General features: G+C 41.1%; 1 protein-coding gene across 7 annotated transcripts in view; it reads left to right on the forward strand.

Annotated features, from left to right (window-relative positions):
* The window catches only part of Lpp (LIM domain containing preferred translocation partner in lipoma), a 599,010-nt gene that overhangs the window by 368,031 nt on the left and 204,571 nt on the right, over positions 1-26,408 (forward strand). For all 7 annotated transcript variants that reach the window (XM_029544361.1, XM_029544363.1, XM_029544362.1 and 4 more), the window contains one exon: positions 1,048-1,731. In XM_029544361.1, coding sequence (XP_029400221.1) covers positions 1,048-1,731 — 684 coding nt within the window. The remainder of the gene's footprint in view (positions 1-1,047; positions 1,732-26,408) is intronic.

Here is a 26,408-nt window from a genome sequence, read left to right on the forward strand (position 1 = left end):
TTTTCTTTGTTTTATGTTTACTCTTATGGGCATTTGTCTGCATGCTTACATGTATACAAGTCCACCCTGTGTGCTTCTGGGGTCCATGGATGCCAGGAGCAGGAATCAGATTACCTGGAACTAGAGTTAGAGGTGATTGGGAGCAGCTGTTAGCATCCTAGGAACTAAACCCAAGTCCTCTGAATGAGAAGTAAGTGCTCTAACCACATAGCCACATCTGTAGGCCTTTTTTGTCTCTGTTTAGTTCTTTGTTGTAAGGCATTCTTAGATCTTTGAGGATTAGCCCATTACTGGATATGTGATCATCTGTTCCTATTCAGTGCTTGCCTTAAAAGCTATTCTTGCTGTAAGAGGATTTCATTATGATGTCATTTCTCTTGCTGTGGAAAGCTTTTCAAAATGATGTCATTGATCTTGCTGTGCAGAACATTTCAGTATGATGTCATTGCTATTTCCTTATCTCTATCTTTTTGTTGTTGCTACATTGTTTTGATTATTAAAATTTTACAGCGTATTTTTAAATCAGCAATGTAATTTCCCTGTGTTCTTTCTTTTCATGACCAGTTCAGCCAACCATTGTTTGTGATCTTTTCTGTTTCCATTTGACTTTGAAATAGATAAATGTTCTATTTCTGCATTTTGATAGCTGTCACTCTAGATATAAAGGCTGTTCTGAGTGATCAAGACTCTTCTAGTCCACAACACATTCTACATTTATTTTTATTTATTCATGTAACTTCTTTCATCACTGTGTTTGTTTTCAGTCTGTAGGTAGTTTATGCCTTGATTAAGCTTACTACTGCTGTGACAGTCTTGCAGATGCTATCACAAGGGATTTTGTTCCCTTACCTTTTTTTTAATTCAGTTGTTTACTGGTACTGCACAGATCAACCGACTTTTGGGTTAGTGAACTTGGTAAGGGAAGGATCATCCCTTATTTGTATTTTACACCTTAATACACAAGCAATAATTAACCATACTCCTTATCTACACATTTTATTTTCTTTTATTTCTGATCATCTTTGTCATTTTTCTCTTCTATTTTAGGGCTCTTCTAGTTCAATAGCCTCTCCTCCAGTTTCTACTCCTGTCACAGGACATAAGAGAATGGTCATTCCACACCAGCCACCCCTGACAGCAACCAAGAAGTCCGCAACAAAACCACAGCCTGCACCCCAGCCTGCACCCATCCCAGTGACTCCAATTGGAACACTCAAACCCCAGCCTCAGCCAGTTCCAGCCTCCTACACTACAGCATCCACATCTTCAAGGCCCACCTTCAATGTGCAAGTGAAGTCAGCTCAGCCCAGCCCACATTACATGGCTGGTCCATCCTCTGGACCAATATATGGTCCAGGGCCTCGTAGCTATAACACCCAGCCAGTTCCTGTATCAGGACAGTGTCCTCCTCCTCCAACTTGTGTTGGCACCGACTATGCATATATTCCACCGTCGGGACATCCGCCTGAGTCTGGATATGGGTATACCTCCAACCAAGGACGCTATTATGAACCTTATTATGCAGCAGGTCCTAGCTACGGGGGTCGAAGTGAAGGTGATACTGCTTATGGGCAACAGGTTCAACCTAATACCTGGAAGAGGGAACCTGCGTATGCCCCTCCTGCAACCGGGAATCAGAACCATCCTGGCATGTATCCAGTCAGTGGCCCCAAGAAGACCTATATCACAGACCCTGTTTCAGCCCCTTGTGTACCACCACTGCAGCTAAAGGTAAGAAACCTACTAACATAGCAATAGGGAAAAGAAAATGACTGCTTTCCCTAGACAGCACCATTAAAAACAGACTATGCATGTACTGTTCTTCTATTAGCAGATGCCACCACAAAGGAAAATAGAGAAACACAAAAAGGTGAGTGCAGTCCTGTTTGCACAGTACCAGTATCACTACTCTTCAGCATCCAGTGCAACCAGTTGCTCAGTGAGGAAGGATTATCTTCCCAAAAGCTGAAAAAACACTGTCTAGAAAGTCTGATCTAAGGGTGGAATCAAAAATAATAATGTATCTTCCCACCATTATATATTTTTTTTTATAGCAAACCTTTCTGTGTAGTGCAGAAATGTCTTCATATATGTTGCACTTGCATGGAACCTGGATATGTTTGCAGTAGCTCAAGTTATGTCAGGTACAAGAAATTCCATGATCCACACAAGAGAGGTGTCTAAGGCCATATGAGCTATTAACATTCAAAGCCCATGTTAAGGTGGTAAGAATTCAAGCAACATTGGTACCACAGTGGCTGCTAAGGTCAAACAAGTAGCCAAGGCCTCCAGATACAGATGCGGTCAAGTGGATCTAAGAGGTAGGCTACTTCCCTTTGGGAAGAAGCAGAGACCTGGGACTTGTTTATTGGCCCTTGTTTTTCAGATTCTCATAGAAGGGTCTTACCCTTCAATCTTTAACCCTATTAAGAATGTTTGTGAATGGAAGTTCTCAGTGTATATAGACTCCTTTTCATTCAGTATGTCATTACTATTTCTGACTACACAAGTTATACCATACTCCGTACTCATCACAACTCAGGTTTTCCCTACTCCTGAGACAACACATGTGTTCCCTCAGCATGAAATGAAAAACAAATGAGAATTACTATACAAAGAGTTAAATGAGGAAACTTGGAGCCTTCAACCCTTGGGTTGGAACCAAGTTCCCTTTTCCATTCAGTAAGAGCTGTGAAGACGCCAGAGTTCAGGAGCCTTTGTTTGCCCTGAAGCAGAATGGTAACTTGAGTGGTGGATTGAGTAGAAGATTAGACCTTTCTCAATCATTTCCTAATTTTGATCAGATTGTAAGTTTCATAACAGATTGTTCTCATACTCAACTTTGGAACAACAACCAAAAAATAAAGTACTTTCTGATATGTACTGGCACTGTCTCATTGGTCTTAGATGAAAGTTACTTTTATATCAGTGTGCTCCAAGCAATTGTCATATTCCTTAAAGGTCTAAACTTTCCAAGTGGTGCCTGTGATAGGCTAGAGGAGTCCACAAGCCTAACCTATGACACTTATACCAAAGTGGGCTAACCTTGATCATTTTTTAGTATAAGGCTTACACACACACACACACACACACACACACACACACACACATGGTAAGTGAATTTTGTAACGTGAATAAAGCCTCCTAAAGTCTCCTATAAAGGAAATTTCTTCAAGGGCTAGGAAGATGGTTCTGTGTGTAAAGTCTAAGGAACACAGCTTTGAATCTTCAAACCCACTTAAAAGCTAGCTGTGCATCTTAGGCCTCCTGCAATCCTAACAAGAAGGAAGCAGAGACCAAGAGAGACAGCCTAGACAGGCTACCACCAGTATAAGTTCCAGTTTAGCTAGAGAGACCAAATGTTGAAACCCTGCCTTTATCTATGAGGAATGTACTGCGGTGTTTAGGAAGTCTGTCCATGTAACTTTGCTGTATAGTTTGACCTTTCAAAACAAACACAAAACCTAGCTTTTATTTTGTTTTTGTTGGGTTTTTTGGTTTTGAGGGTTTTTTTTGTTTGTTTGTTTTTGTTTGTTTGTTTGTTTTGAGGCAGGGTTTCTTTGTATAGCCCTGGCTATCCTGGAACTCACTTTGTAGACCAGGCTGGCCTGGAACTCAGAAATCCACCTGCCTCTGCCTCCCGAGTGCTGGGATTAAAGGCGTGCGCCACCATGCCCGGCAAACCTAGCTTTTATTTGGGGCACAGTATATATGTGCATGTAGTATGTATATGTATTTGCATGCATGTTTCCATGCTTGAACATGACATGTGAGGTTGATTTCTGGTGTCTTTCTCCATAAATGTATACCTTATGTATAGAGGCCCACTAGACAGCTAAGTGATATTACTCCTAGAAAGAGCTAATATCAGAATGGTTTGAGGGTGCTGTTCTACCATTGAGGAATCAGAGAAAACAAAAGTACTTCTACAAGCAAGGCATGGTTTGACCCTGGATATTATAAATCCCAGTTGCGCATTTGAAACTGTCGATAGAGTTGATCCACTGNTGTTGATGTGACTTCACCTACCTACTTATGCCATGGAAAATTTTATTAACTACTCACCAGAAGGTGTCAAATTTTTGTTTGCTTATTATTTGAGGAAGTTAATTACTCATCACTTTTTTAAAAAACTGAACTATTTGTTTTTCAATGGAATCATGTATTTTCACATCATGTGCAATTTGCAAATTAAAAATGAAAGGCCAGCCATGTACTTCTCATTGTGATTATGAAGAGAGTAGTTTGAGTTTGGGATTCAGCCATGTGTTTGTGCTGTGGGAAGGGAAAGGGACAGAGGAGTTCCGTGGCATCTTCAGTCTGTGCTGTGGGCATCCCTGATGGAGAGTGGGCCCTAGCTCAGAGCAGAATGCTGCTGGAGCCAGTGCACGTGTGGGGAGAGGCCTTTGTGTCTGCTTGGCTCAAGGATGTGATTGGAACCATCAGAAATGAGCTCCTAGTGCCTCTCTGCATTCTTCCTTAATATCCTTTAATTGGTTTGAAGAAAAACTGGACTTCTTTGTCACACTTTCAGCTATGGTAGAGTGTCATTTTCTAATTAATTAGGGAATGCATAGAGTTGGAGATTTCCATAACCTGAATAATTGCTGAGGGAGGGCTGTTGACTATCCCCGTTGGCTTTGGTTTGTTTTTATTTATTAAGGCACTAATGGAAAAGATGCTTTTGCATCTTTAAACAGTGACCTTCTGTACATTGAGGATTTCAGAACACTTGACATTTAAACTGCTTGGTGGGGGGTTGTTTGATAGTTTCTCCCCTGTGTTTTAGACCAATGATTTTAAGTTTCCTACATTGTAGAACATAGGAAAGAGAAAGAGAATGGAAGAAGAAATATTAGAGAAAGATTGGGGAAGAAAGAGAAAGAAAATCATAGCATGGAGACTGACAGGTCAACATTGGATTTGTGTCCTCACAATGTGCTCAGCAGTTAGTTTGCATACTACAGAGACCACAGTGTGCACTCTGTACTAGCTGAGCCTAGTTCCTTGGGAAACAGTTATAAGTAAGCCTTTACACAGAGAAAACATTCCCTTCTCATCACAAGTCTGCTTAAAGATACACTAGGATCTTTTTCTCCATGGTGATTTATACAAGCAAACTTTAACTTTGTGTTTCTCTGAGGGCGGTTATTTTACAGGTGTGTTTTCTGAAGCATTCAGATACGTTGGCAAGGCTTAATGGATGCCAAGGTCTCGAAAAATGAATGCCAGGGTCTTGAAGACATTGTGATTCTTAAGCATATAGTGACAAAGTGACTTTGGCATCCACTTCCTGGTCATACCTCAGCCCTCATGTAGGGACAGATATTTGCCATAGTGTGTGAAGACACAGTGTGTGTACCCTAGAAAGGTTGTGGGATTCATTCTCCTAGTGTAATAACATATGTTAAATTCTAAAATCAGTAATCTATTCAAGTGCCTTTGAGATGCCCTCCAGGATGATTCAGTCAAACCACCCCCCAGCCCATCTTACACAGAGGGTTTAGCTACCAGAGCGCAACAGACTATTGCTTTTTCATTTAGATTCAGGGCTTGTGAGATACATAATAGCTCAGGAAAGAAAAAGTATGGAAGGAATTCCCAGACCTACAATTTCTATAAAGCTTAAGGAAACATTTGAAAATGGCATAGTAGCATTCCATATATCCCAGTGGAATCAATATGTGTACATTTCTTCAGCTTCTTACAGTGGCATGCATCAAGTGTACTCCAAGGAATTGCTGGTATGTTAAAGAGAGGCATCCCTATTGAAATCCTTGTGTTAGCTGCCTTTCCTTCCTAGGAGCAGGGGACCAGTAAGGTAGCATTGAAAGCAGGTGGACGGTTACACTGCTACCATCAGATAGTGCACAGTGGTTAGGGTGGAACCAATAGCTTGAGGCTAGTGGGAGTCACATCAGTGACTCTTCTTCGGGCACTGGCCAGTTTATAGTGTACTTTGTGACCCTTAGGAATCCATGAGTATTAGTTGAGCACAGGTCTAAGCTTCCCTTTGACTCATTCATAAATCACTTGCCTTGTGCCACATGGCAAACTCCTGGAAAGCCATATCAAATATTCTGAAGATTTTTTCTGTTCTCTGGGCAGCAAGGGCCTGAATCTTGGCATCTTTGAGTGTCTGCATGGCCTGCACTGCATATCCATGCTCTTTCAGACGGACCTTCCATGGCCTATACTGTGCACAGGCAGCAGCTCACACGTCTGTGGTGCAGTGGGAGTGAAGTCAGCAGCTGGACAGGAAGAGGGGAAGTACCCCTCAGATCCCTATAACCAGACTTCCTCTTCTCTGGCACACAGGACCCTAAAAATGTCACGATGGCCATGTTTTAGGTTTCAAAGATGGAGTTAATTATATGTTTAGCAAGCAAGAGTAAAAGGAGAGAAGATGGGAAACCAAGTGAACAAATTATCAAATTAGGGGTTCAAAACATCTAACAAAAATTCCCTGGGGAAACCCCTTTAAGACAGCCAGCTGGAGTTCCTAGTAGAGAGCCCTGGACACAGCAGAATGTCCCCATAGGCAAAGGTTTTAAGAAAAAGAACAAATAACAATAGGGAGAGATGTCATCCAACTAGGGGCTTACAAACACCCAGCAGGAATATCTGCAAGCTACAACAGGAGGCTGGAGTACCCAGTGGAGCCTGGTGAAGAGCAGTGTTGTCCCCTTTGGTTGTATCCCCAGTCCCTGGGCCTCACAGAGACTTTGTTTTCAAGGACAAACAGTAGAGCCCTTCTTGAAAATGCTTTTCCTTCTAAATTTTCTCAAGAACACTGACATCATGAGCTGGTTCTACCATCTCTTCTACTGTCCCCCTTGTCACAGAGGAGGGGGCTCAGCCCATCACACACAAAGGGCCTAGGAACACTTGACCACAAGCAAGCTTAGGTCTGAAAGTGAGAGCAACACAGGTTCACTTACCACTGTGTTCTTTTCTTTGTATTTCTCAGCTTCACCCCTAAAGTTGTTCGTGTGTGTGTGTGTGTGTGTGTGTGTGTGTGTGTGTCTGTCTGTCTGTCTGTCTGTCTGTCTGTCTGTCTGTCTGTGTTCTGAGACCAGCTTAGTCATAGAGCTCTTTCCCCATGCGGTCTCCAGCTCTGGTGGAGGGAAAGGAAAGTGTTAAAGCTTTTCCTTAGGTATACTGTTTGCACTCTGAGCAGGGATGAGGGAGTGGGATAGTAACCTCTGACATCCTCCGTGGTGTCTTCTGTCTTCTGGTTTTAGCCATTCTTATGGTATTTAGTCCTATCTCATTGTGGTTTAAATTTACATCTTTATTTTGATTACTCATGTGTTTAACACATGTGCTGGCCTTTCATATTTGTCTTAAGTGTCATCAAATATTTTCCAATTTTCATTGTAATATAACATGAACAAGGAAGAATAAATATTAGCTCATGAAGAAAGATTAAATCTAGGTGATGACATAGGAGTCATATGAAACTATTGTTTCTATCATTTTAACCTCTTCACTTATTCTTATGGTTTTGTTGTTTTGTTTGTTTCTGTGTTTGTGGTATGATTTGTAATGAAAGTGTAAATATGGGTCTTCCTTCTCCATGGAGGAGCTGGCTTTTGAGGACAAAAGGAGCAGAGATGGGGAGCAGGGTTCAGACTTCTCTGAATATGACCGGTGTACTTCCAGAGCCCACTGCAGTAAGATAGTTCTACTGTATTGTTCTAGGAATAGAATGGATCAGGGCATGGGGTACAGTGCAAGTCTGGATAATACAGCACCTAATTGTCATTCATACAGGAAGCCGGAGTGGGCCCTGTGTGCTGAATGATGCTACTCATCACAAGCTCATTCTTCAGATAAGGCCAGGCAGCTTTGTTCAGGAATACTGTGTAGACAAAGTCAGGCAGAGAAAGGGAAACCCAGCTGAGGCAGGGAGCCCTCCATTTTCCACCAAGCTTAGAGAGTCATCTTGTCATTAATAGCAGGATTCGCCAACCTTTAAACTCCAGTGGGAAGCTCCACAACTACAGAAATGACTGTTCTAACTGATGCTCTTAAAAGAACTATAGGTCCTGAACCATTCCAAGGCAGCCCACACTGACCCACAATATTAAGTGTAACTATCAAGTGCCCTGTGCTAGTACCTTAAGAATGGTTTGTGAACATTATTTTTCATCTAAACTTTTTATGTATTGCAATGTTTTCAAAAAAAAACTAAATATCATCAGATTTTGTGTGTTGACATAAAAACACATTTCAAATTATTAATTTTATCCACTTGTTTCATTTTAATTCGTTGTCAAAACAAATCCCTTACTTACTAACATGCATCTTTGGAATTTCTTTCTTGGCCAAGGTATATCTTAATACTGCTCAGTTTCAGGGGCGAGTTGAGACTCTATAGTTTGCTTCTTAGGAAACAGAAATGTGCCCTTTATTGATCAGTGTCAAACATACAAACTAAATAATTTAAGTAAAAACTATTAGGATTTTTCCCACAGTAAGAGAACTTTTGGGTGAGTGGGACAGACAAAGACAGGGGCAATAAGACAAGGTCTCACCATGTCACTCAGGCTGGCCTTGAACTTCCAGAGGCTCTTTTGCCTCAGGGTTCCAAATGTTAGGATTTATAGGTGAGAACTGCTATGCCCAGTTAAGTCAGCTGTCTTTGGCTAGTATAATTCCAAAGTGTCATTGTCCCAAGAATGAAGATTTACTTGTTATTTTGGATCGTTGATTTTCTGAAAGATGGAAAATCCAACTTTTATAAATACTCTTAGCAAATAATATGGTGTTTGCTCTATTTCCTACTTGGAATTTAAGGAATGGTGTTTAGAAAATATGGCACTTTTTTGAATTAATTAATTTTTGCTGGAGGGTACTTAAAATTTAGCTGTATAAAATTATGTGTAACTTTTAAAAAAGCATCCTATATAAAGTGTACTAAGCATGATTGTGTACAGTGGGCATTTACAGCACGATCAGCATTAACTTTTCTAGTGTCTTGCCAACCCTAAACACAAAAGAGCTGTTAAGTCACTCCCTAAGGCCTGCCCAGGGTTCTTTCCACTGTGAAGTGTGCCTAAGTTCCTGGGTGTCTTTGTTTATGTAATTAGCTCATTGTACAGTTGTCCAAACATAAAATATTCCGTAGATCCAGTGCTTTAGATACTTATGTTTAGAGTGAAAATTTTGGGACCTAACACAATTTTCTGTCAAGATGTAAGGAGGTAAAACTGTACCCTATGTCTCTAATGAAGCTAACAGGTCCTTGTTTTGAGTTTTTATAAGTACTTAACTCTTTATTTCTTATCGTGTGTCTGTGGACTATGGAGGAGTCAAAGTGTAAACCTGTGTGTTGGAATCTTTGTATTCTTCCTTTATTACTCTTCATAGTCCATACGTGTATTCTTTAACATCAGTTTGAATAGAATTACCTTTGGTAATGTCTTAATGTTCCATCCTAAAAATATTAAAGATCACCAGCTTACTGAGCAAACCCTGATTTTTTTTTATTGTTGATTTTTTATTATTATTATTTTCTTTATTTACATTTCAAATGCTATCCCAAAAGTTCCCTATCCGCCCCCCTGCCCCTGCTCCCCTACCTACCCACTCCCACTACTTGGCCCAGGCCTTCCCTTGTGCTGGGTCATATAAAGTTTGCAAGATCAAGGGGCCTCTCTTCCCAGTAATGGCCAATTAGGCCATCTTCTGCTACATATGCAGCTAGAGACACAAGCTCAGAGGGTACTGGTTAGTTCGTATTGTTGTTCCACCTACCGGGTTGCAGCCCCCTTCAGGTCCTTGGGTACTTTCTCTTGCTCCTCCATTGGGGACCCTGTGTTCCATCCAATAACTGACTGTGAACATCCACTTCAGTGTTTGCCAGGCTCTGGCATAGCCTCACAAGAGGCCGCAATATCAGGGTCCCTTCAGCAGAATCTTGCTGGCATGAGCATTAGTATCTAGGTTTGGTAGCTGATGATGGGATGGATTCCCAGATGGGGTAGTCTCTGGATAGTCCATCCTTTCATCTCATCTCTAAATTTTGTCTCTGTACCTATATCCTTTCATGAGTATTTTGTTCCTTATTCTAAGGAGGAATGAAGTATAGTACTACCGGAGGACCCAACAATACCTCTTCTGGGCATATACCCAGAAGATCTTCCAACTGGTAATAAGGACACATGCTCCACTATGTTCATAGCAGCTTTATTTATAATAGCTAGAAGCTGGAAAGAACCCAGATGTCCCTCAATAGAGGAATGGATACAGAAACTGTGGTACATTTACAAAATGGAGTACTACTCAGCTATTAAAAACAATGAATTTATGAAATTCTTGGGCAAATGGATGTATCTGGAGGATATCATCCTTATTGAGGTAACCCAATCACAAAAGAACTCACTAGATATGCACTCACTGATAAGCGGATATTAGCCCAGAAACTTAGAATACCGAAGATACATTATGCAAAACAGAAGAATACCAAGAAGGATGACCATTGTGTGCAAACCCTGATTTTTGACTCAGGGCTTTATAGGTTTACTTTGGCCTGTTAGGCATCTTAGAAGAGAGATGCTTCCAAAACAAAACTTAATCACTTCAGGACCAGGACCTGAAGGAGAGGGAAAAAAGATTTGGGTTTGACAATGCCTTTCAGAGATATGACTCTCCAGACTGAAAGACTTTCCAATAGGCCCCAGCCTTTAAAAGTTCCCTCACCTCTGAATAGCATCAAACTAGGTACCAACCTGTAGTAAGCAGCCTTTAGAGAGCAATCAACATCTGGATTATAGCAGATGTCGCTTACGTTTTTACCTGAAGAAACTCCATTTGTAACCATGCTACCCAGTCCTCCTTAAGACAAGCATATGCTAACAGTCACCATGAAGAAAGCTGAAGCAGGTGGTCTCTAAAAAGACAATGAATAACAGGTTGCTAAGAATTCCTGGAGAGCTGCCTTAAGAAGGAAAATGACCATGCTTCTGTGGTCTATGGGCTAAAGCACTCAACATGATTTTTATGGCACGCGCTCACACACACACACACACACACACACACACTAAATAAATAAATAAATAAATAAATAAATAAATAAATGTAATGAAATTTTTTGAAACTCTTATACTTCTTATGTATTTGTTTTGTTTTTTGGTGTTTTGTTTGATTTTTTTTTTAAGTCTTGAGTTAGAATGTGCTGCCATTGAACATTTTAAGGAGAAAAGAAGTAAATAATAGAATTTCAAAATTGGAGCTGGGGAGATGGCTCAGAGGTTAAGAACACTTGCTCCTTTGGAAGACCGGAAGACCAAGGGAGTGATGCTCAGCACCAAAGTGGTGGCTCTCAACCCTCTGCAACTCCAGTTCCAGGGAGGCTGATGCCCTCCTGTGCATGGGAATCAATCATGCATGTGGTGCACATGCACACATGCAAGCAAAGCACTCACATATAAAATAACTAAATGTAATAAAAAATTAAGTTAAAAATTAATCCACTCCTTGCAGAATACTTCCTATAGACCTCCTGTTGCTCCAAGACCAATGATCTACTCCTCTTCAGCTTTTCTATGTAGGTGTTGATGAAGTTTTTCCACTCACCCAACTTCTATATGGTTAGGTTATTCTCAGTTTTCATTGTACCACTTTTATTTTTTGCTATGATATGTGCCTGGTTGGACATATTTAATGTATACTATCTTTATTCAGATCATTTGCATTTTAAGGATTCTTAAATGGTGTGTTTGTGTGTGTGTGTGTGTGTGTGTGTGTGTGTGTATGTGTGTGTATATGTGTGTGTTTGAGTTGTATAGTCAGCTCTGTCACTTCCTTGCCTCTTTAAGGAAACTCCATGTCTTTGGCAGTCTTCTCCCAAGTTTAGTAACTGTAGTTAGTAACTAATCTGTTACCTTTAATGCATATACTGATTATTGACACTGAATCGTAGATTGTCTTATATAACTATATCATTAGCCTGTTATTTTCAAATACCAACCACTTATTATGTACAAAAATAGTTCTTTCTTTTCTTATTACTGAATAATATCTCACAGGTTTGCTAAATCATATTTATCCTTTAACGAGTTGATAGCATTGGTAGTTTTCAATTTCCTGTGTGTATTTCTGGGGCAGGTCTTTCCAGCTGTCCGGCACTCATATCCAGCACTAGAATTAACTCGTAAGGGACTCCTAGAGTGGTTTCCAGTGGCTCAACATGTCCACACAAGAAATATTCAGGGCTGGAGAGAACGCTCAGCCATTAAAGGCTAGGCTTACAACCAAAAATATAAGAAATATACAAGGGTCTTGACGTCTCTAAACTTGTAAAACTCCATTTGATTTTGAAAAATCTTTACTGTTTTAGTTAATTCACTACTTTTTGGTGAGGTCTTGCTATGCAGCTCAGGGAGACCTCAAACTTGTGGTCCTCCTGCCTCTGCCTCCCAAGCACTGGGCTTATCTCTTTGATCTTTGTGTTCAGGTAGAAATGCCTGGTTTTCTCAGAGCAGGGAGGATGTGCATGCTCTCTTAACTCTGCTACAGTCAGAACCTAGCATGAGTCAGGCACTCCTGACAAATCAATAAGGCAATCATAAATGAAATGGTATCTATTGATTGTTGTGGATTCGTGAGTTGCTCACATGGCTTTGTAATATACATTTTTAATGAATGTCCTGTGTTTTAATTGTGACTCTATTCTGGGTCTGGTCTTCTCCTCAGATCCTACTTTGTATTCTAACAGATTAATCTTGAGCTGGACAGTCTGTTTTAGTCACTGAAGTGAATTGCCCAGCTCTGAATTATTGCAGTTTTTCTGTCTTTGGCTCTGGTTCACTTGAGATGTTTTACTCCTGGGCTGACATGATGAAACTTAATTCATACTCAAGGGTCAGTATTGAAATATTACTTCCCACTCTTCCCCCAGTCAAGCCTGCCCCTCCCACACACAGTCCTCAAGTCTTCAAAATGGTTGGCCTTTCTCTTCCAGAAGCTCAGGTCTGAAACCTGAAGCCACTTTTCACTATTCTTTTTCTCATTGTGTATATATGTTTATTCCTTAAAACAATAGATGAAATGGATAACTGCCATGTACTCTAATGCCCATGGGCTGCCATGCCCCATCACTTCACCTGAATCATAATTGACTCTTACACCTTTTTTACTTCTGTATGTGTCTATTTTCATCCTGTCCTTCTACAGAGTGATGTTATCGGAGCCCTGTTAGCTTACTGCTATCTTAGCTCACTGGTGAGATCCCTCTAACAATTTCCCAAGAGAAAATCAAAACAGGTAGTCTCTGTCCACTTGCAGCTCTCAAGACCACACTCTAGACTGCAGCAGTCACTTTATGTTCAGCCATGCACCAGAATTCAGGCCATGGCTTTGCCTCCGTCTGCTTAGAGCCGCATCCCCCTTTATCTGTGTGGCTCCTAGTTCTACTTCATGTAGGCCATCACTCATATGGTACTTAGTATCCTCACTCCATCAAAAATATCCCCCAAAGACTCTACCCACTAATACTTTTTCCTTTTCCCCTGTAATATTTATCACTGCTGAACACTGTTTATTCATGTATATATGTATGTGTATATGTGTGTGATGTTTATATATAATGTATGCATATATACAGTGTCATGTGTATATAATTTCTGTGTATATATGCAAATGTGTGTTTGTATATGTGCTTGTGTATGTGCAGGCCAGAGGTCAAACTTGGGTGGTTGTCTTCAGGAGATATCCATATTGCTTTTGTGTGACAGTCTTTCGATGGGTCCTAGGGCTTGCATATTTTGCTAGAATGGATAGCCAGCAAGCCCTCAGGGATTCTCCTTTCCTGTCCTGGGCTTCACCAGCTCTCACATGCCATGCTTGTCCACGTGTGCTGGGTATCTAATGTGCCCAGGTATGTGCAGCAACACTTCACTGACTGAACCATCTCCCTGGCTCATGTTCAGTATTCCAATCATTTATTCTTTATTCTTTTCCTCAGAAATGTGTCATGAGAGCATGATTTTTTTGTGTTTAACTGCTACCTACCAAATTGTGACTTACATATAGCAATAAAAAATGTATTTCTAACAAAAGAATGAGCAAGTCTTAATTTCAAAATCACAATTCCTGAAAGTGATTTGTACAGACATCTGGAACATGTCCTAACAGTGTAGTCTGATAAGTGAGAAACGCCCAAAGCCCTGGTGTCACCTTACCTGATGCCTACTTCCTGGAGGCGCTGCCTGCGTTTTCATACCTGTCCTTCACTGCAAGCTTTTGCTGTAACTCCATGTGCTGTCTGCTTGGCCTTGAATTTCCAAGTCAGAGACAAGTTGTGCCCTCCAGTTTGGTGACAAATGTGGAGGTGCTGTTTATTATAAAATGTTCTTCAACTTGACAAATTGTTCTCAGACTTTGCTGGGCTTAGGCTAAAAATAGGGCCTGAGATTTTTACATGATAGACAATCTTGTTGACTGTTTCGAAGCTCTGCGGATTAATAGCTGCCAATATTGATTGTTTTTGTCAGACCCATTGCTAAGAGCTTATATGGATTGACTCTTGCTATCTCATTAACATGCTCACTAGATATGATTTTCCTTCTTCCAATAACAAGAGTGACAGAGATCAAGTACGTTACCCGATTTTGTTTTATGAGCTCTCATAAATATAAACAGAGATGAGCATTAAAACAAAGGTGCCAATTTGATCATGTGTCAACAGGCACATTGCAAGATCATGCCTGGAAAAAGATGAGCATCCAACTGTGTTTTGGTGCCAGGATTACACAGAAAATAATAAAATTTCTCTTTAAGCTCATATTCTGTTCTTAATATTAACCTGTTTATTGTAGCGAGAGAGTAAGACAGTGATAACCAGTGATCCCTGCTCCAATTCGTGATAAATTGTCTAGTCATCCTGACTCTCCTTTGCCCTCGGCCCTGCCTTCTCCCAGTCAGACAGACTCCTTGTCTGAATTTGCTTTCGTGATACTTTTCATGGCTGTGGTGTCAGAAGTTAAGGATTAAAGTGACCCACTGAGGGAGAGTCTTTGAAGAAATGACATTTGGGCCAATGCTGAAAGGATAGGATGTATTAGTTCTAAGTTGGGAATGAAAACTGTCACGGGCAAAAGAAACAAGGGTGACTTCAGGTCCTCTGGGCTTGGCGTTTACAGGGACAGAAGGAGAGAGGTGAAGCTTTGTCATTAGAGCAGAATAGAGTAAAATGGCAGGGCCATGCCCCACCCCCACCACAGCTCTCTGCACAGCGTTTTCTTGAGGGGACAGTTTAACTGGGAAGGCCCTTAGCATGCACACAGCAGTGTACTCAGTGAGTTCAGACTGGAGGTCAGGTGGGGTGAAAGGAAGAAAAAGGACCAAGTTAGCCCAGGCATTTTCTCTGCCCAACTTCTCCTCAGCATGGTAGACTGAAGCTATGAAACTATGAGCTGAGGAAGTCCTTCCCACTCAGGTTGCTAATGCCAGATATTTTTTGATACATTTATTTAAAAAAAAGAACCCCCTTTGTATGGTTTGGCAAGCTGTCAGGATTCGAGCATCTGCTCACCTGTTCCCCCTCCTGATTCATTAATGGCTTCTCGCCCTAGAATCCCCACTTGTTAAGGAACTAGATCCTTTCTACCAGGATCATATATGATTGAGTGTAGACCATGTGAGTACAGAGGAGAGTCCCTCTCAGGGACAGTGCTGAAGAGCCCCGGGATGCGCTAGGACAGAAGGGATGTCTCCGTGGGATGCCCTCCCCAGCTGTGGACCTTTAGTCGCACTGCAAGTGCGTGTGGATTCTACTTAGACCTTGAATTTTTACTTTGTAGAATACTGAGATGCAGGGAAATTGGACCAAAGACTATTTACCCTTCCTTACCTATCACATTTTTAACTGCCATTAAAGAAAGAAGAAAAGAAAAAAGAAAAAAGAAAACGCAGAAGAAGCTGAAAGCTAATGTGTGGCCATTCTGAAATCAGTTCACTTTGATTTCAGGAAGCCTTTGTGCACTAAGCTACTGAAGGTCCAACTTAATATGACGATAATGAATGATGGCCAAGCAAGCTTATTTGTTCCTTTTCTAACAGAGGACATCAGGAAATCTATTTTTCTTGCTCAGTGGTTTTCAACCTTCCTAATGCTGTGATCCTTCAATACAGCTTCCCATGTTGTAGTGACCCCAACCATAAAATTATTTCTGTTGCTACCTTATAACTGTAATTTTTCTACTGTTATGAATTTTAATGTAAATATCTGATATGTGATTCCCCTCCCTATGAAAAGAGTCACCACCTGAAGTTTGAGAACTACTGGTCTAGTCTGCCTTTACCAGTTAGTTAAGATTGGTGTGTTGCGTATGATTGGTAGGCTGTGGGACAGAGGAAACAGAATGACAGGGAGAAGAATGTTGGTGATCACCTGGAAGTCCAGGCAGAGTACTGCTGAGCTGCGGCCTGTGTCCTGAACCACAGCTTCTCCAAGTGAGGAGCAACAACCTGTCACAAAGCCCCAAATGACCACAAACACTTTTTTTTTTCCAAAAGCCAAAAGTATAACCCTGCTTTGTGGCTGTACATGAAATTTTTTGTGTATTTCAAGAATAAATCATAAACAGACAAGAAAAATGAAATGTTAAAATGTGGTGTGATGGCCAGACCATTTATATTTGAAGTTTAGAGTCAGTTGAGCAAAATGAATGTTGCATTTTCTAATCATGTTTCCTATTGATACAAAACAAATCTGACTTGAAAGAGAATTAAATGAATGATTAAGCATCCAAAGCCACCATTTCTGAAACCTTTGAATAGAATATGGAGTTACTTTCCTATAGGAGAAAGGCATGTGAGGGAGCCTTGGCCAGGTGTGGTGGACAGTGTTGGGTGTGAAAGCGTGTACGTGTGAAGCTTATCACATGACAAGGCTGGGCTGCTCACCCTTCTCTGGCAGCTCTGAGTTCTCTGGCAAGGCTGCTCGCTGAGTCAGACACCAGCATTCTCTCCCTCCTCCCCTCCCTCTATTATCTTCCCTCCTTCTCTCATATTTCCACAAATACTTATTTTCAAAAGAAATATACAGGTGTATAAGTGTAATCCCATCACTCTGGAGGCAGAAGCAGACAAATCTCTGAATTCTAGGCCATCATGGTCTCCATCAAGAGTTCCAGGTCAGCCAGAACTACACAGGGAAACTGGATCCCAAAAAGAAAAACAGAGGTGGGGGGAAGGGACTCGATCTTTAGCAAGAGGAGTCATTGGTTTCTGATTCCAATCTTAGTGGTAAGATTTCTGATTCAAACACAGACAGAATCAGAGCTGAGGTTTTCCTATTCAAAGACAGAATCAGGGTTGAAGGGATAATTTAATTGGTCCAATAGTTGTTGAAAGTATAAGGACCAAAAGTTCAATTCCCAGCACCAACATAAAAGACAGGTAGTGAGCCTGTATTTCCATTGCTGTGCAGGCAGAGACAGGAGTGGGCAAGCCAATGTGTAACAGAGGCCTAGCCGCAGACTCTGAGAGGTCAAGTCTCAAAAAGTAATATGATCAGTAGAGGAAGACACCTGACATTGCCCTCTAGTTTAAACACACACATGCATGCACACATGCACATTCAAGCATGCATAGACACATGAACATACATAAGCATACACATATACACACATATGCACACACAGTGGAATTCTATATTTCTGTTTTGATTATTAACAGATTACATGGTCATAAAGAATTCCTGGATATTGAAACATAGTTTTCTCAGGGAAATTCTAGAACACAACAAGTATCTCAAATGTTATTTCAGTGATCAATTCATGACACTTTAGATTCTCAGACAACACGTAAGTGTTGACTCTATTTTTCTAAGAAGCCATCTTGTCCATTCACAAGAAACCTGAGACCCAGGAGGATGACTCTCCAAGGCCTCGCAGCATAGGAGACATTGCAGAATAACCCTGGAACCTCCCAGGTTGAGAGAGTAGGTGTTCAGATCGGTGGATATTTTATCATTCTCATTGATGAAATAACCACAGATTTTGTGTGATATGAGCTTGCACTCTTTATGTCTCTTCCTCCTCAGGGAAGCTTGAATTGAGGTGTCGTATTGCCAGTCTGCTCTGAGAAATACCACAGCCTGTTGGACTGTTACACAGCAGGCATATTCACTTTCTCACACACCTACAGGTTGACAAGCCTGAGGTCAAGGTTTTTCAAATCATAACTGAGTGCCTCTTGACATTTTCATACATATTGTGACTACACCTTTCCTGACCACCTTTCCACACATCTTAGCATTGCAAATGCTTTCTGGAGAGAAAAATCAAAGTGACTTAGTGTTTCTTCTAGTAATGTTGATTTTTAAAATGGGCTAGTATTGTCATTATTAAAATTTTTATAAAATTTCCTTCCAGAGTATCCAAGATTTATTAATGCCATATAAAATTTAAGATTATCCTTAAATGGGAGGAAATTTCTATCAAGTTTCTTCTACTTGTGAGGTTAGAAATTTATACAATTAGCAGAAACTTGTGAATTGTACTCTGTGGGGCTCACACTGGAATGAGTTATGTGGAGCTGTATTTGTAACTGTTCCCAGCATAGTACTGAGCACTTTCTTGGTAAGAAAAATGAACTCTTTATATGTCACAGACACGGTCCTCCACATACACTCTGTGAATATGCATGTAAACTTGACCACAGATCTAATGTTATTCTCTCGATCTTCTCTGCCTGCTGTCTCCTTCTGCAGCATACTCCCTCTGCTGGGTGTTACAAAACACATTCCTATCACATGACTTTTGACTCTATGGGTCAATGAACTCAGTGAGAGTAGAACCAGGAATAGTTGAAATAGTCTAGGAACTCATCCCTGTGACGTGATAACTGGCAGAGACATGAACTGACATTTGTAGTGTCAGCAAACCATATTAAAGTAGCTTGTTCTATTCAGCTAAATATGCCTGAGCCAGCAAAATAGCTCAGTGAATAAAGTGACTTGCCACCAACACTGATCACCTAAGTTCAATTCCTGGGACAAAGTGGTGGCAGAAAAGGTCTGATTGCCACAAATTGTTCTCTGATCTCCATGTGTGCAATTTGGCACATTTGAGTGTGTTAGCCCTCCCTGCATCTGTCTCTCTGTTTCTGTCTCTGTCTCTCTCTCTTTCTCTCTCACATAACACACATACAATAAATGCATGTACTTAGACATATGCAGTAAATAAAAAATGCATTGAAAGAAAGAAACACATCCCCGTCATGTTCCTTATTAAACTCACACATTCACATGAGCATGTAACCAAGTGCAGTGAGCATGGACAGGCCCTCGTGGCTACACTTCTCAGCCCACACTCAGGACTTTATAAACAACCATAGTGCTCCCAAGCCCATGTTTCCATTCCTTTCTTCTCCATCCATGTCTGCTTAAAGGGTTTGTGCTTCTCTGGGAACTTGCTTCACAGCCATTCCTTCTCTGACTTACTCCGCCCTGCTCGCTCTTATTGCTTCATTACACTTTGGAGGTTTTTGATTTTTAGTGCACACAATATTGCATACTGAGGGCTGAGGCACATATTCTGGTGTTGGCTGCACAGGGGAGGGAGAGAATAATGACAGTCTGAGAGAGGCTGCAGATGTAGTGCTCATTCAGCTGAGTGGTCGGAGAAGCCTTCCCTAGGGAGTCCCTTTATTCTGATCTAAGGGAGTCTGGCTGGTATTTGGGGGACTCAGAAGAGGGGAATGCTACCCCACACTGTTGTGCCAGATGTCATGGCACTTCTTGAGGACTTACTCTGCAGTCCTACCAGTTTCATTCTCTTGTCTAAGACAATTGCAAGACAAATGAGAGGGGACACCCATCACTTGTGACACCTCATTGCCTTGATTGTTAGGCCCCTGCTTTCACTGCTTGAGAATGGCCAGTCCGATACCTGTTCTGAGGACTCTGTGTTAGCACTTTAACAATCTGAGGAAACTTCTCCCAAGACCTCGTGCCTAAGCACTGAGACCATAGAGAAAGAATACTTATCACTAGTACCATCTTCCCATTTTCTCCCTCCAGTGCTGACTATGCCTCAGAATCCGGCCTTTTTCCTATTTCCCATTTGCCTGATCTGTTGACTCATCTATCCCCTCAGTCTGCCTGTTGTGGAGCTTTCCCTGGCAGGGAGGGAGGCAGTCTAGCAATGTGTCTCATTTGCATGCATCCCAGGCAAGCCATTGGCTCAGCATTACCCAGTGTGACCGGGACCAATAGGGACATTTGAATATTTATACTTTGCATAATTATTCCTGCTCAGACCAGTCTGTTTGTATTTTAATTTTTATGAATGAGATATATGCGACTGCCAGCTTATTGAATTTTGAGACACTTAGGGCAGGGGAGGACAGGAAATGCATAGAGGCTCTGATGTCTGATAATGCAAGGACCACCCACCAATTTAAACAGAAGCCATTGAGGTCAAGGCCCACTCTACTGCTAAGTACAATTATCGCAGTGGCTCTGCAAGTGTTCCCGAGTGGATAATGGCATGGTTTCTACAACTGTTCTCACTGTAGCTTGATGAGAAAAGATAAGCATAGGCAGTCTTATGGGTGACTGCCCCATCAAAGTGTAGTGGTAGAGAAGCAAGCCTGTAACCATATTAGCATAGCCCTCTTGTGGGAATGGCTATTTGTACACTGAGTTATGCAAAGGAGTTATGGGCAAGACTATCCCAATCTAGGTCATCTACTGAAATGGAAAGGATGCCCTCAATTTACACATGAGATTTCGCATGATTTTGCTTCCCATGGTGACTTTTTTTCTGAACAGCTTACCCCAGTGGTGTAGATATATTAAAACCAAATTAGATTGGGTGAGGACCAGTATGCCAGCAAAAAGAATTTGCCAACCCTTTGACAGAGACAGGTATGTAGAGTTATAAAGTATACAAGTGAAAGGACAGAAATGTAAGTGAAAAATTCATGTGCATATCATTGCTGTATGCTTGCTGGCCTGTCTTGCAGATCTATCTTTGGTGGGTGCATCCTTAAAGATTGTAGACTATAACCCTTTTTCTGGTTGCTTTTTTTTATTTTGGTCTTGGAGGTTTTTAATTTGGAGGTTTTTGACTGTTATTTTTTTCTTTAAGACAGTGTTTCTCTGTGTAACAGCCTTGGCTGTCCTGGAGTCCTGGAACCCACTCTGTAGATCAGGCTGGCCTCCAACTCACTGATATCTGTCTGTCTCTGCCTCTCGAGTATCTTGATTAAAGGTGTACACCACCATGCCTGGCCAGCGTTTAACCTTTGGATCCCATGTTTTGCATGGTTCCTAACATAGCTTACTGACTCTGTGCTGGAAATGTCAGCTAAGCTTCCTAGTTTGATTAGTCTAGAAGAGAATACTACCCACTTCAACTAAGACATAGCTTCAGAGGACCTCTGCAAAGGCTCAATGGAAGTGTTCCATATAAAGTATGGTCATATAGTCCATAATAAAAAGCCAGTACCGGGAAGCACTTAACGCTTCAGATTCAGTTCCATTTTAGATTTGAATCCATTTTCTCAGGCATTCAAGAGGCCACCCTGAAATTTCCTTACTCATTCTTTACGTTATCACTAAGGAGGCAGAGCTTATGTAGAGTATGCTTTTTATCCCTTACTTTCCTCATTTCTTCCACAGACACTCATAGCCACTTATATGCTGGCCCTTTTTCTTATGTGGCAGATAAAAAGCAGAAGATGTGGAGCCAGCCCTCAAAGATGGTGGGGAAAGAAATATGTGGAGAAATGAACTCTTGTATCATTTACATAAGAACTCCTGGGTGTGGGAGATAGAATAGACTGGAGTAGAGGCAATAATATCCCCTTAGATTCTGCCACCTCGAGCAGTGCTGGGTGCTCCTTCCACACCCAACCTATGACATACAGAGCACTGAGTCAGAAATCATCTGTGCCTGTTGTTGCAAGCATCCTAGATCCAAGTGTTATCTCTGCTTAGGTTAGAGATTTTGAGTGAGTCCACTGACAACTGGATGGAGAAAGAGTAAGCATGTGCCATCACTAAGCCTGCAGAAGAAGCCCTGTCCCTACCTACACTCTGGGCTGCTAGGGAGGCTTGGTGTTGAGTGCTCTTTCTAGTCCATTGTGTGGGCACTCTAGGGGAGGGTGGTTACAGCGAAGTCAGCACTGAGCTTTGGGTTTGTCTCTAATCCCCTTTCATTGGAATTGTAGAATAGAACTCTCATAAGACAGCTTGTTCTCAAGAGCTCACCAGGACGTTTGGTTCTACTCTTCCCACAAATAATGTGAGAACAGGCTTTGCCAGATTATTTTGACGTGCCCAGACAGGGTGTTCTGAACCATGTAGAGTTATGTGTACAAACACAAGGGAGATACAGATAATTTTGTATGAGTATCAAAGAGGCACTGTCTCTTTGCAGGGTGGAGTGAGGTTGGAAATTGCCCCAGCAAATCAGCATTTTATTTACCAGATCCAGAAGTTCTGTGTTTTGTAACTTGTTACAGTGAGAAATGAGACGATATCCTGGGGTGTGGAGAACTGATGTAGTCGTCCCTTGACATGATGAACATTCATTTCCTCATGTCTCTCAAAAGACACAATAGGTTCTTAGTAAGTGTTGAAGTGAATGCTGATTCCTGACTTGAGTTCAGTACTAAAGAGATTTCAGTGGCTGGTGCTGGTGGGGTGGAGAGAGAAGGCAGGTGGGGGTTGGTGGGAAGAGAAGGGGACACTCAGTCGAGGATACAGGAAAGCTACACCAAGTATGGAATGGGGATTACACAGGAAGTTGCTTTTAAGTAAAGACCCCGTTTTTGTTTAAGTGGTTGTTTGGATGGTTGTTTGGATGGTTGGTTGGTTGTTTGCTCGGTGTGTTAGTTGGGTGGATGGCATGGTAGGTTGGTTGTGGTTTTTAGGCTCAGTATATCTTCAGAGTCACCTGTTTTACCTAGGTCTGGAAGAGACTCAAAAATGAAAGTTGAATATTTTTATAGTGTTAGGAATAGACTGTTATGCTGAAAATGACAGACACTCAAAGGATTTAAGTCAGACTTACCTATGGGATACAGATATATGCCTCTTCTAACTTAAGTAGTTGGCATAGGATGACCAGCCGATGCATGTTGTCATTGGCTTTCCATGTATCTCTTAAATGCTATTCTATTTTCTTCTGACATGTATTAGTCAAAATAACAGAACCCTGCCAAGGCAGGATAAGAAGCTCTGACCTCAAGGAAAGAACAGAATTGTTTTCTATACCATAATAAAGATTAATAACAGATTTTTTAAATCACACCTTCCCACACATAAATTTCTGAGATTTGTGTTATTCCTGAGCAAGTAAGCTATATTGTGGTGTTCTTGAAGTAACTGCCCATACTGTTAACATTATATACACATAGGCTTCTGCTCATTACAGTTTATTCTAAATGAGTAATCTGGGGTGAGTTTTCCACAACTCAAGGATCTCCAGAGATGAGGGCATGTTTGTGGTGGGTTTGTCCCAGCAGGTGACATCTAAACTAATTAAGGGCCACATTACTGATTTGTAGCACACAGTGCTATGCCTTTCCCTTAGATGAGAATCAGTGTGAAAATAAAGGAAGACTCTCACAGTGCAGTCTGTGTGACCTGTTTTTAAATAAACATTGTCATATTCCACAGTCAGTTATCTCCAGAGTACATTGTGTTCTCTAGCCAGATACAGAGGGGGAGGAAAGAGAGGAGACACTGTCTGTTGGAAGTGGTTAAAGAAAAGGGCACATGATTTGAAGTGTACATTATTCTTTTGTCCTCTGAATAATTTTATATAATTGTGAGGGATGGAAGATTATACAGCATTCGTGTCTGATTTCATAAATATCAAATTGTAGTCTTTGGGGAGAGAGACAAGCACAGGTAGGAAAACAAACTGAGGCATGTTATGTTCAACACGGAGGTAATAGACCTCGAAACACCAAGGGACAAACAAGTCCTTAGTTAGCCCTACTGAATGGAAGTGGTCTAATAGTAGCAGCAGTGTAAGCATCCCATTGTATTGTGGCTTCGTTATACATTTTGTGAGACTCTGCTGTGCCAGTAGCAACATCCTTTCTTGTATGAACTCAGCAAGGGTTCCAATTCTAGGAACAGAACCATTATTTTTGTTTATACCATACAGCTCTCCCAGGAGAGTAAATAGTGTTTTGGCTTGTATTTCTTTTATCCATTCTGTTCTTTTCACTTATGAAAAGATCAGAATTGTAGAAAAATATGTGTTGGGGGTATGATCATTTAAAAAATTAGGTTTGATCAAGCTGGTGTTGGCCACAATGAAGACCAGTATTTACACAGAATCGGTAATCAGTGGGGGGTGTTTTGTTTTTATTTGCCTTTGTGTTTTACCCCACTTTGAGGTAAAATTGGAAGCAAAGGAACTTTCAGATGCCCACAGTACACAGAGACTTATGTTAATTCACATGGGGACCACACAGTCTCCCACAATAGCTGTGACATTTGGCTGTTCTGATAGAAACCTTTTTTGTGTGGCTTGGGGTTTGAATCCAGAGCCCTTCGATCCTCACCCTCCCTCCTGATTGGATACCAGTTGGGGTGGCCCTGATTGTTCTTCCTTCAGAGGCCTTGTCCCATCAGAAGCAAACCACACCCTTGCTTTGCAGCAGTTAACCCTGATCATTATTGCTAGCACTGACTGGCCCAGGCTTCTTTCCCTATTCATTAGCCCGGAGTACTGCTAAGTCTAACATCACTGCTCTCCTCTTAGAGCGCTACCCCTGTGTTAAACCAGAAGGTTGACTGTGGAATACCAATGGTAGAGTACCCTCCTTCTCATCATACCAACCCGTCCTCAGAAATTATTTATTTCCCATTTTAGACACTGGAAAGTGACTCATTGTGCCCTGGAAATATTATCACTGTAGTAATTTTCGTATGTGGCTCAGCTTAATGTTAGAGAAATGGCTAGTTACAAATCCAGACACTATAAAGATTGAGCTAAATATTCTAAAAATAGGATGTTTGGTTAACGTTTGGTAGTCAACAACTTTCCTCCAGCCACACATGGTGCAGGACGAAGAAATGGGATCAATGTCCTTGTGCAGTTTTTCATAAAGTTACTCTGTAGGAGAGTGACGTGTTTGACGTATGTTGGACCCATCTTTGAGGGCTGTTGTGTGGCATGAATCAAATTTTAACTTAAAAGATTAATATCTGGAAGGAGATTTCATGCTTATAGTTAATAGATAGCATAAAAACCTGTCCCAGAAATTTAGTTTCAGTTATAATAAAATTAAAATATCAGAAAAACTGATGGGTTTTTGACCACTGAAGATATTCTCTAGTTTAGGTATGAAAATTAGTTATGAATGGGGAAAAGGAAAATTGTTATCTCTACTGCATTTCTTTCTAATTTTTTTTTTATATGGAGAGAGAAGTTGATGGCCATATAGGTTAAGATTTTTGTAGAGGAAGAAATCCAAAGATCAGAAAATTAAGGCATATCAGGGATAATATGGCCATATTGTGGCAAACTCTCATGAGTTTACTTTGCTAGACTCTGTTCACTTTTATTCTAGTTATTCAGAGACCAGACCATTTTAGTACCTTAGACTGACATCTCATCTCGTCATCCTTGTGATGCTGTCAGATCCCATTAAATAAATACTACAGTATTAACAACAGGCTCCAGAATCACCCGAGACTAGCATCTTTGGGAATGTTGGGAAATATCATCTTGATTAGGTTAGTTGAGGTGGGAGAACCAGGACCAGCCCTAAAAGTAAGAGGCACCATAGACTGGGCTTGGTTCTTGAACTACTGCATGAGAGGAGGGGAGGGGAGGGGAGGGAGGAAAGAGGGAAGGGAAGGGAGAGGGGAAAGGGGAGCAGAGCTGAGTGCTAGAGCTCAATTCTCTGCTCCCCAGTTGATGCAATGTGACTAGCTGCCTCATGTTCCTCTGGCTGGAACTTCTCTTCTGTGATGCACTGTATTCTCAGACTGTGAACTAAAACAAACCCTTTCTCCTCTTAGTTGTTTTAGTTACAGTATTTATCACAGCCATGGAAAAGATAGCTAACACAGGTGTCCAACCTTGGAGTATTGTCCCACTAGCAGATCATCTAGGAAAGCTGTGCCATATGTCATGTCTTATGCTGTATAAGCCTGAGAAGGAATTCCTCAGATACGTTCATTAGAAATGTAGTCGGTTGTGAATGCCTCCAAAAGAAATGAGATTCCTTAAATACATTTTTGATACAGTATTAGAAGCCTAGGATTTTAGAATTAAAGCTTCAACTCTTTATTTCCATAGCTTGGAATGCTAAGCACATTGCAGAACATAAAATGCTCTAAATCACTCAAAATTTGTACAAAATTAAGTGCTTATTCATGCACTAGGCTCTGTGTTTACACACACACACACACACACACA

The sequence above is a fragment of the Mus pahari genome, chromosome 12 (assembly GCF_900095145.1).
Source record: "Mus pahari chromosome 12, PAHARI_EIJ_v1.1, whole genome shotgun sequence".
NCBI classification, from domain to species: Eukaryota; Metazoa; Chordata; class Mammalia; order Rodentia; family Muridae; genus Mus; species Mus pahari.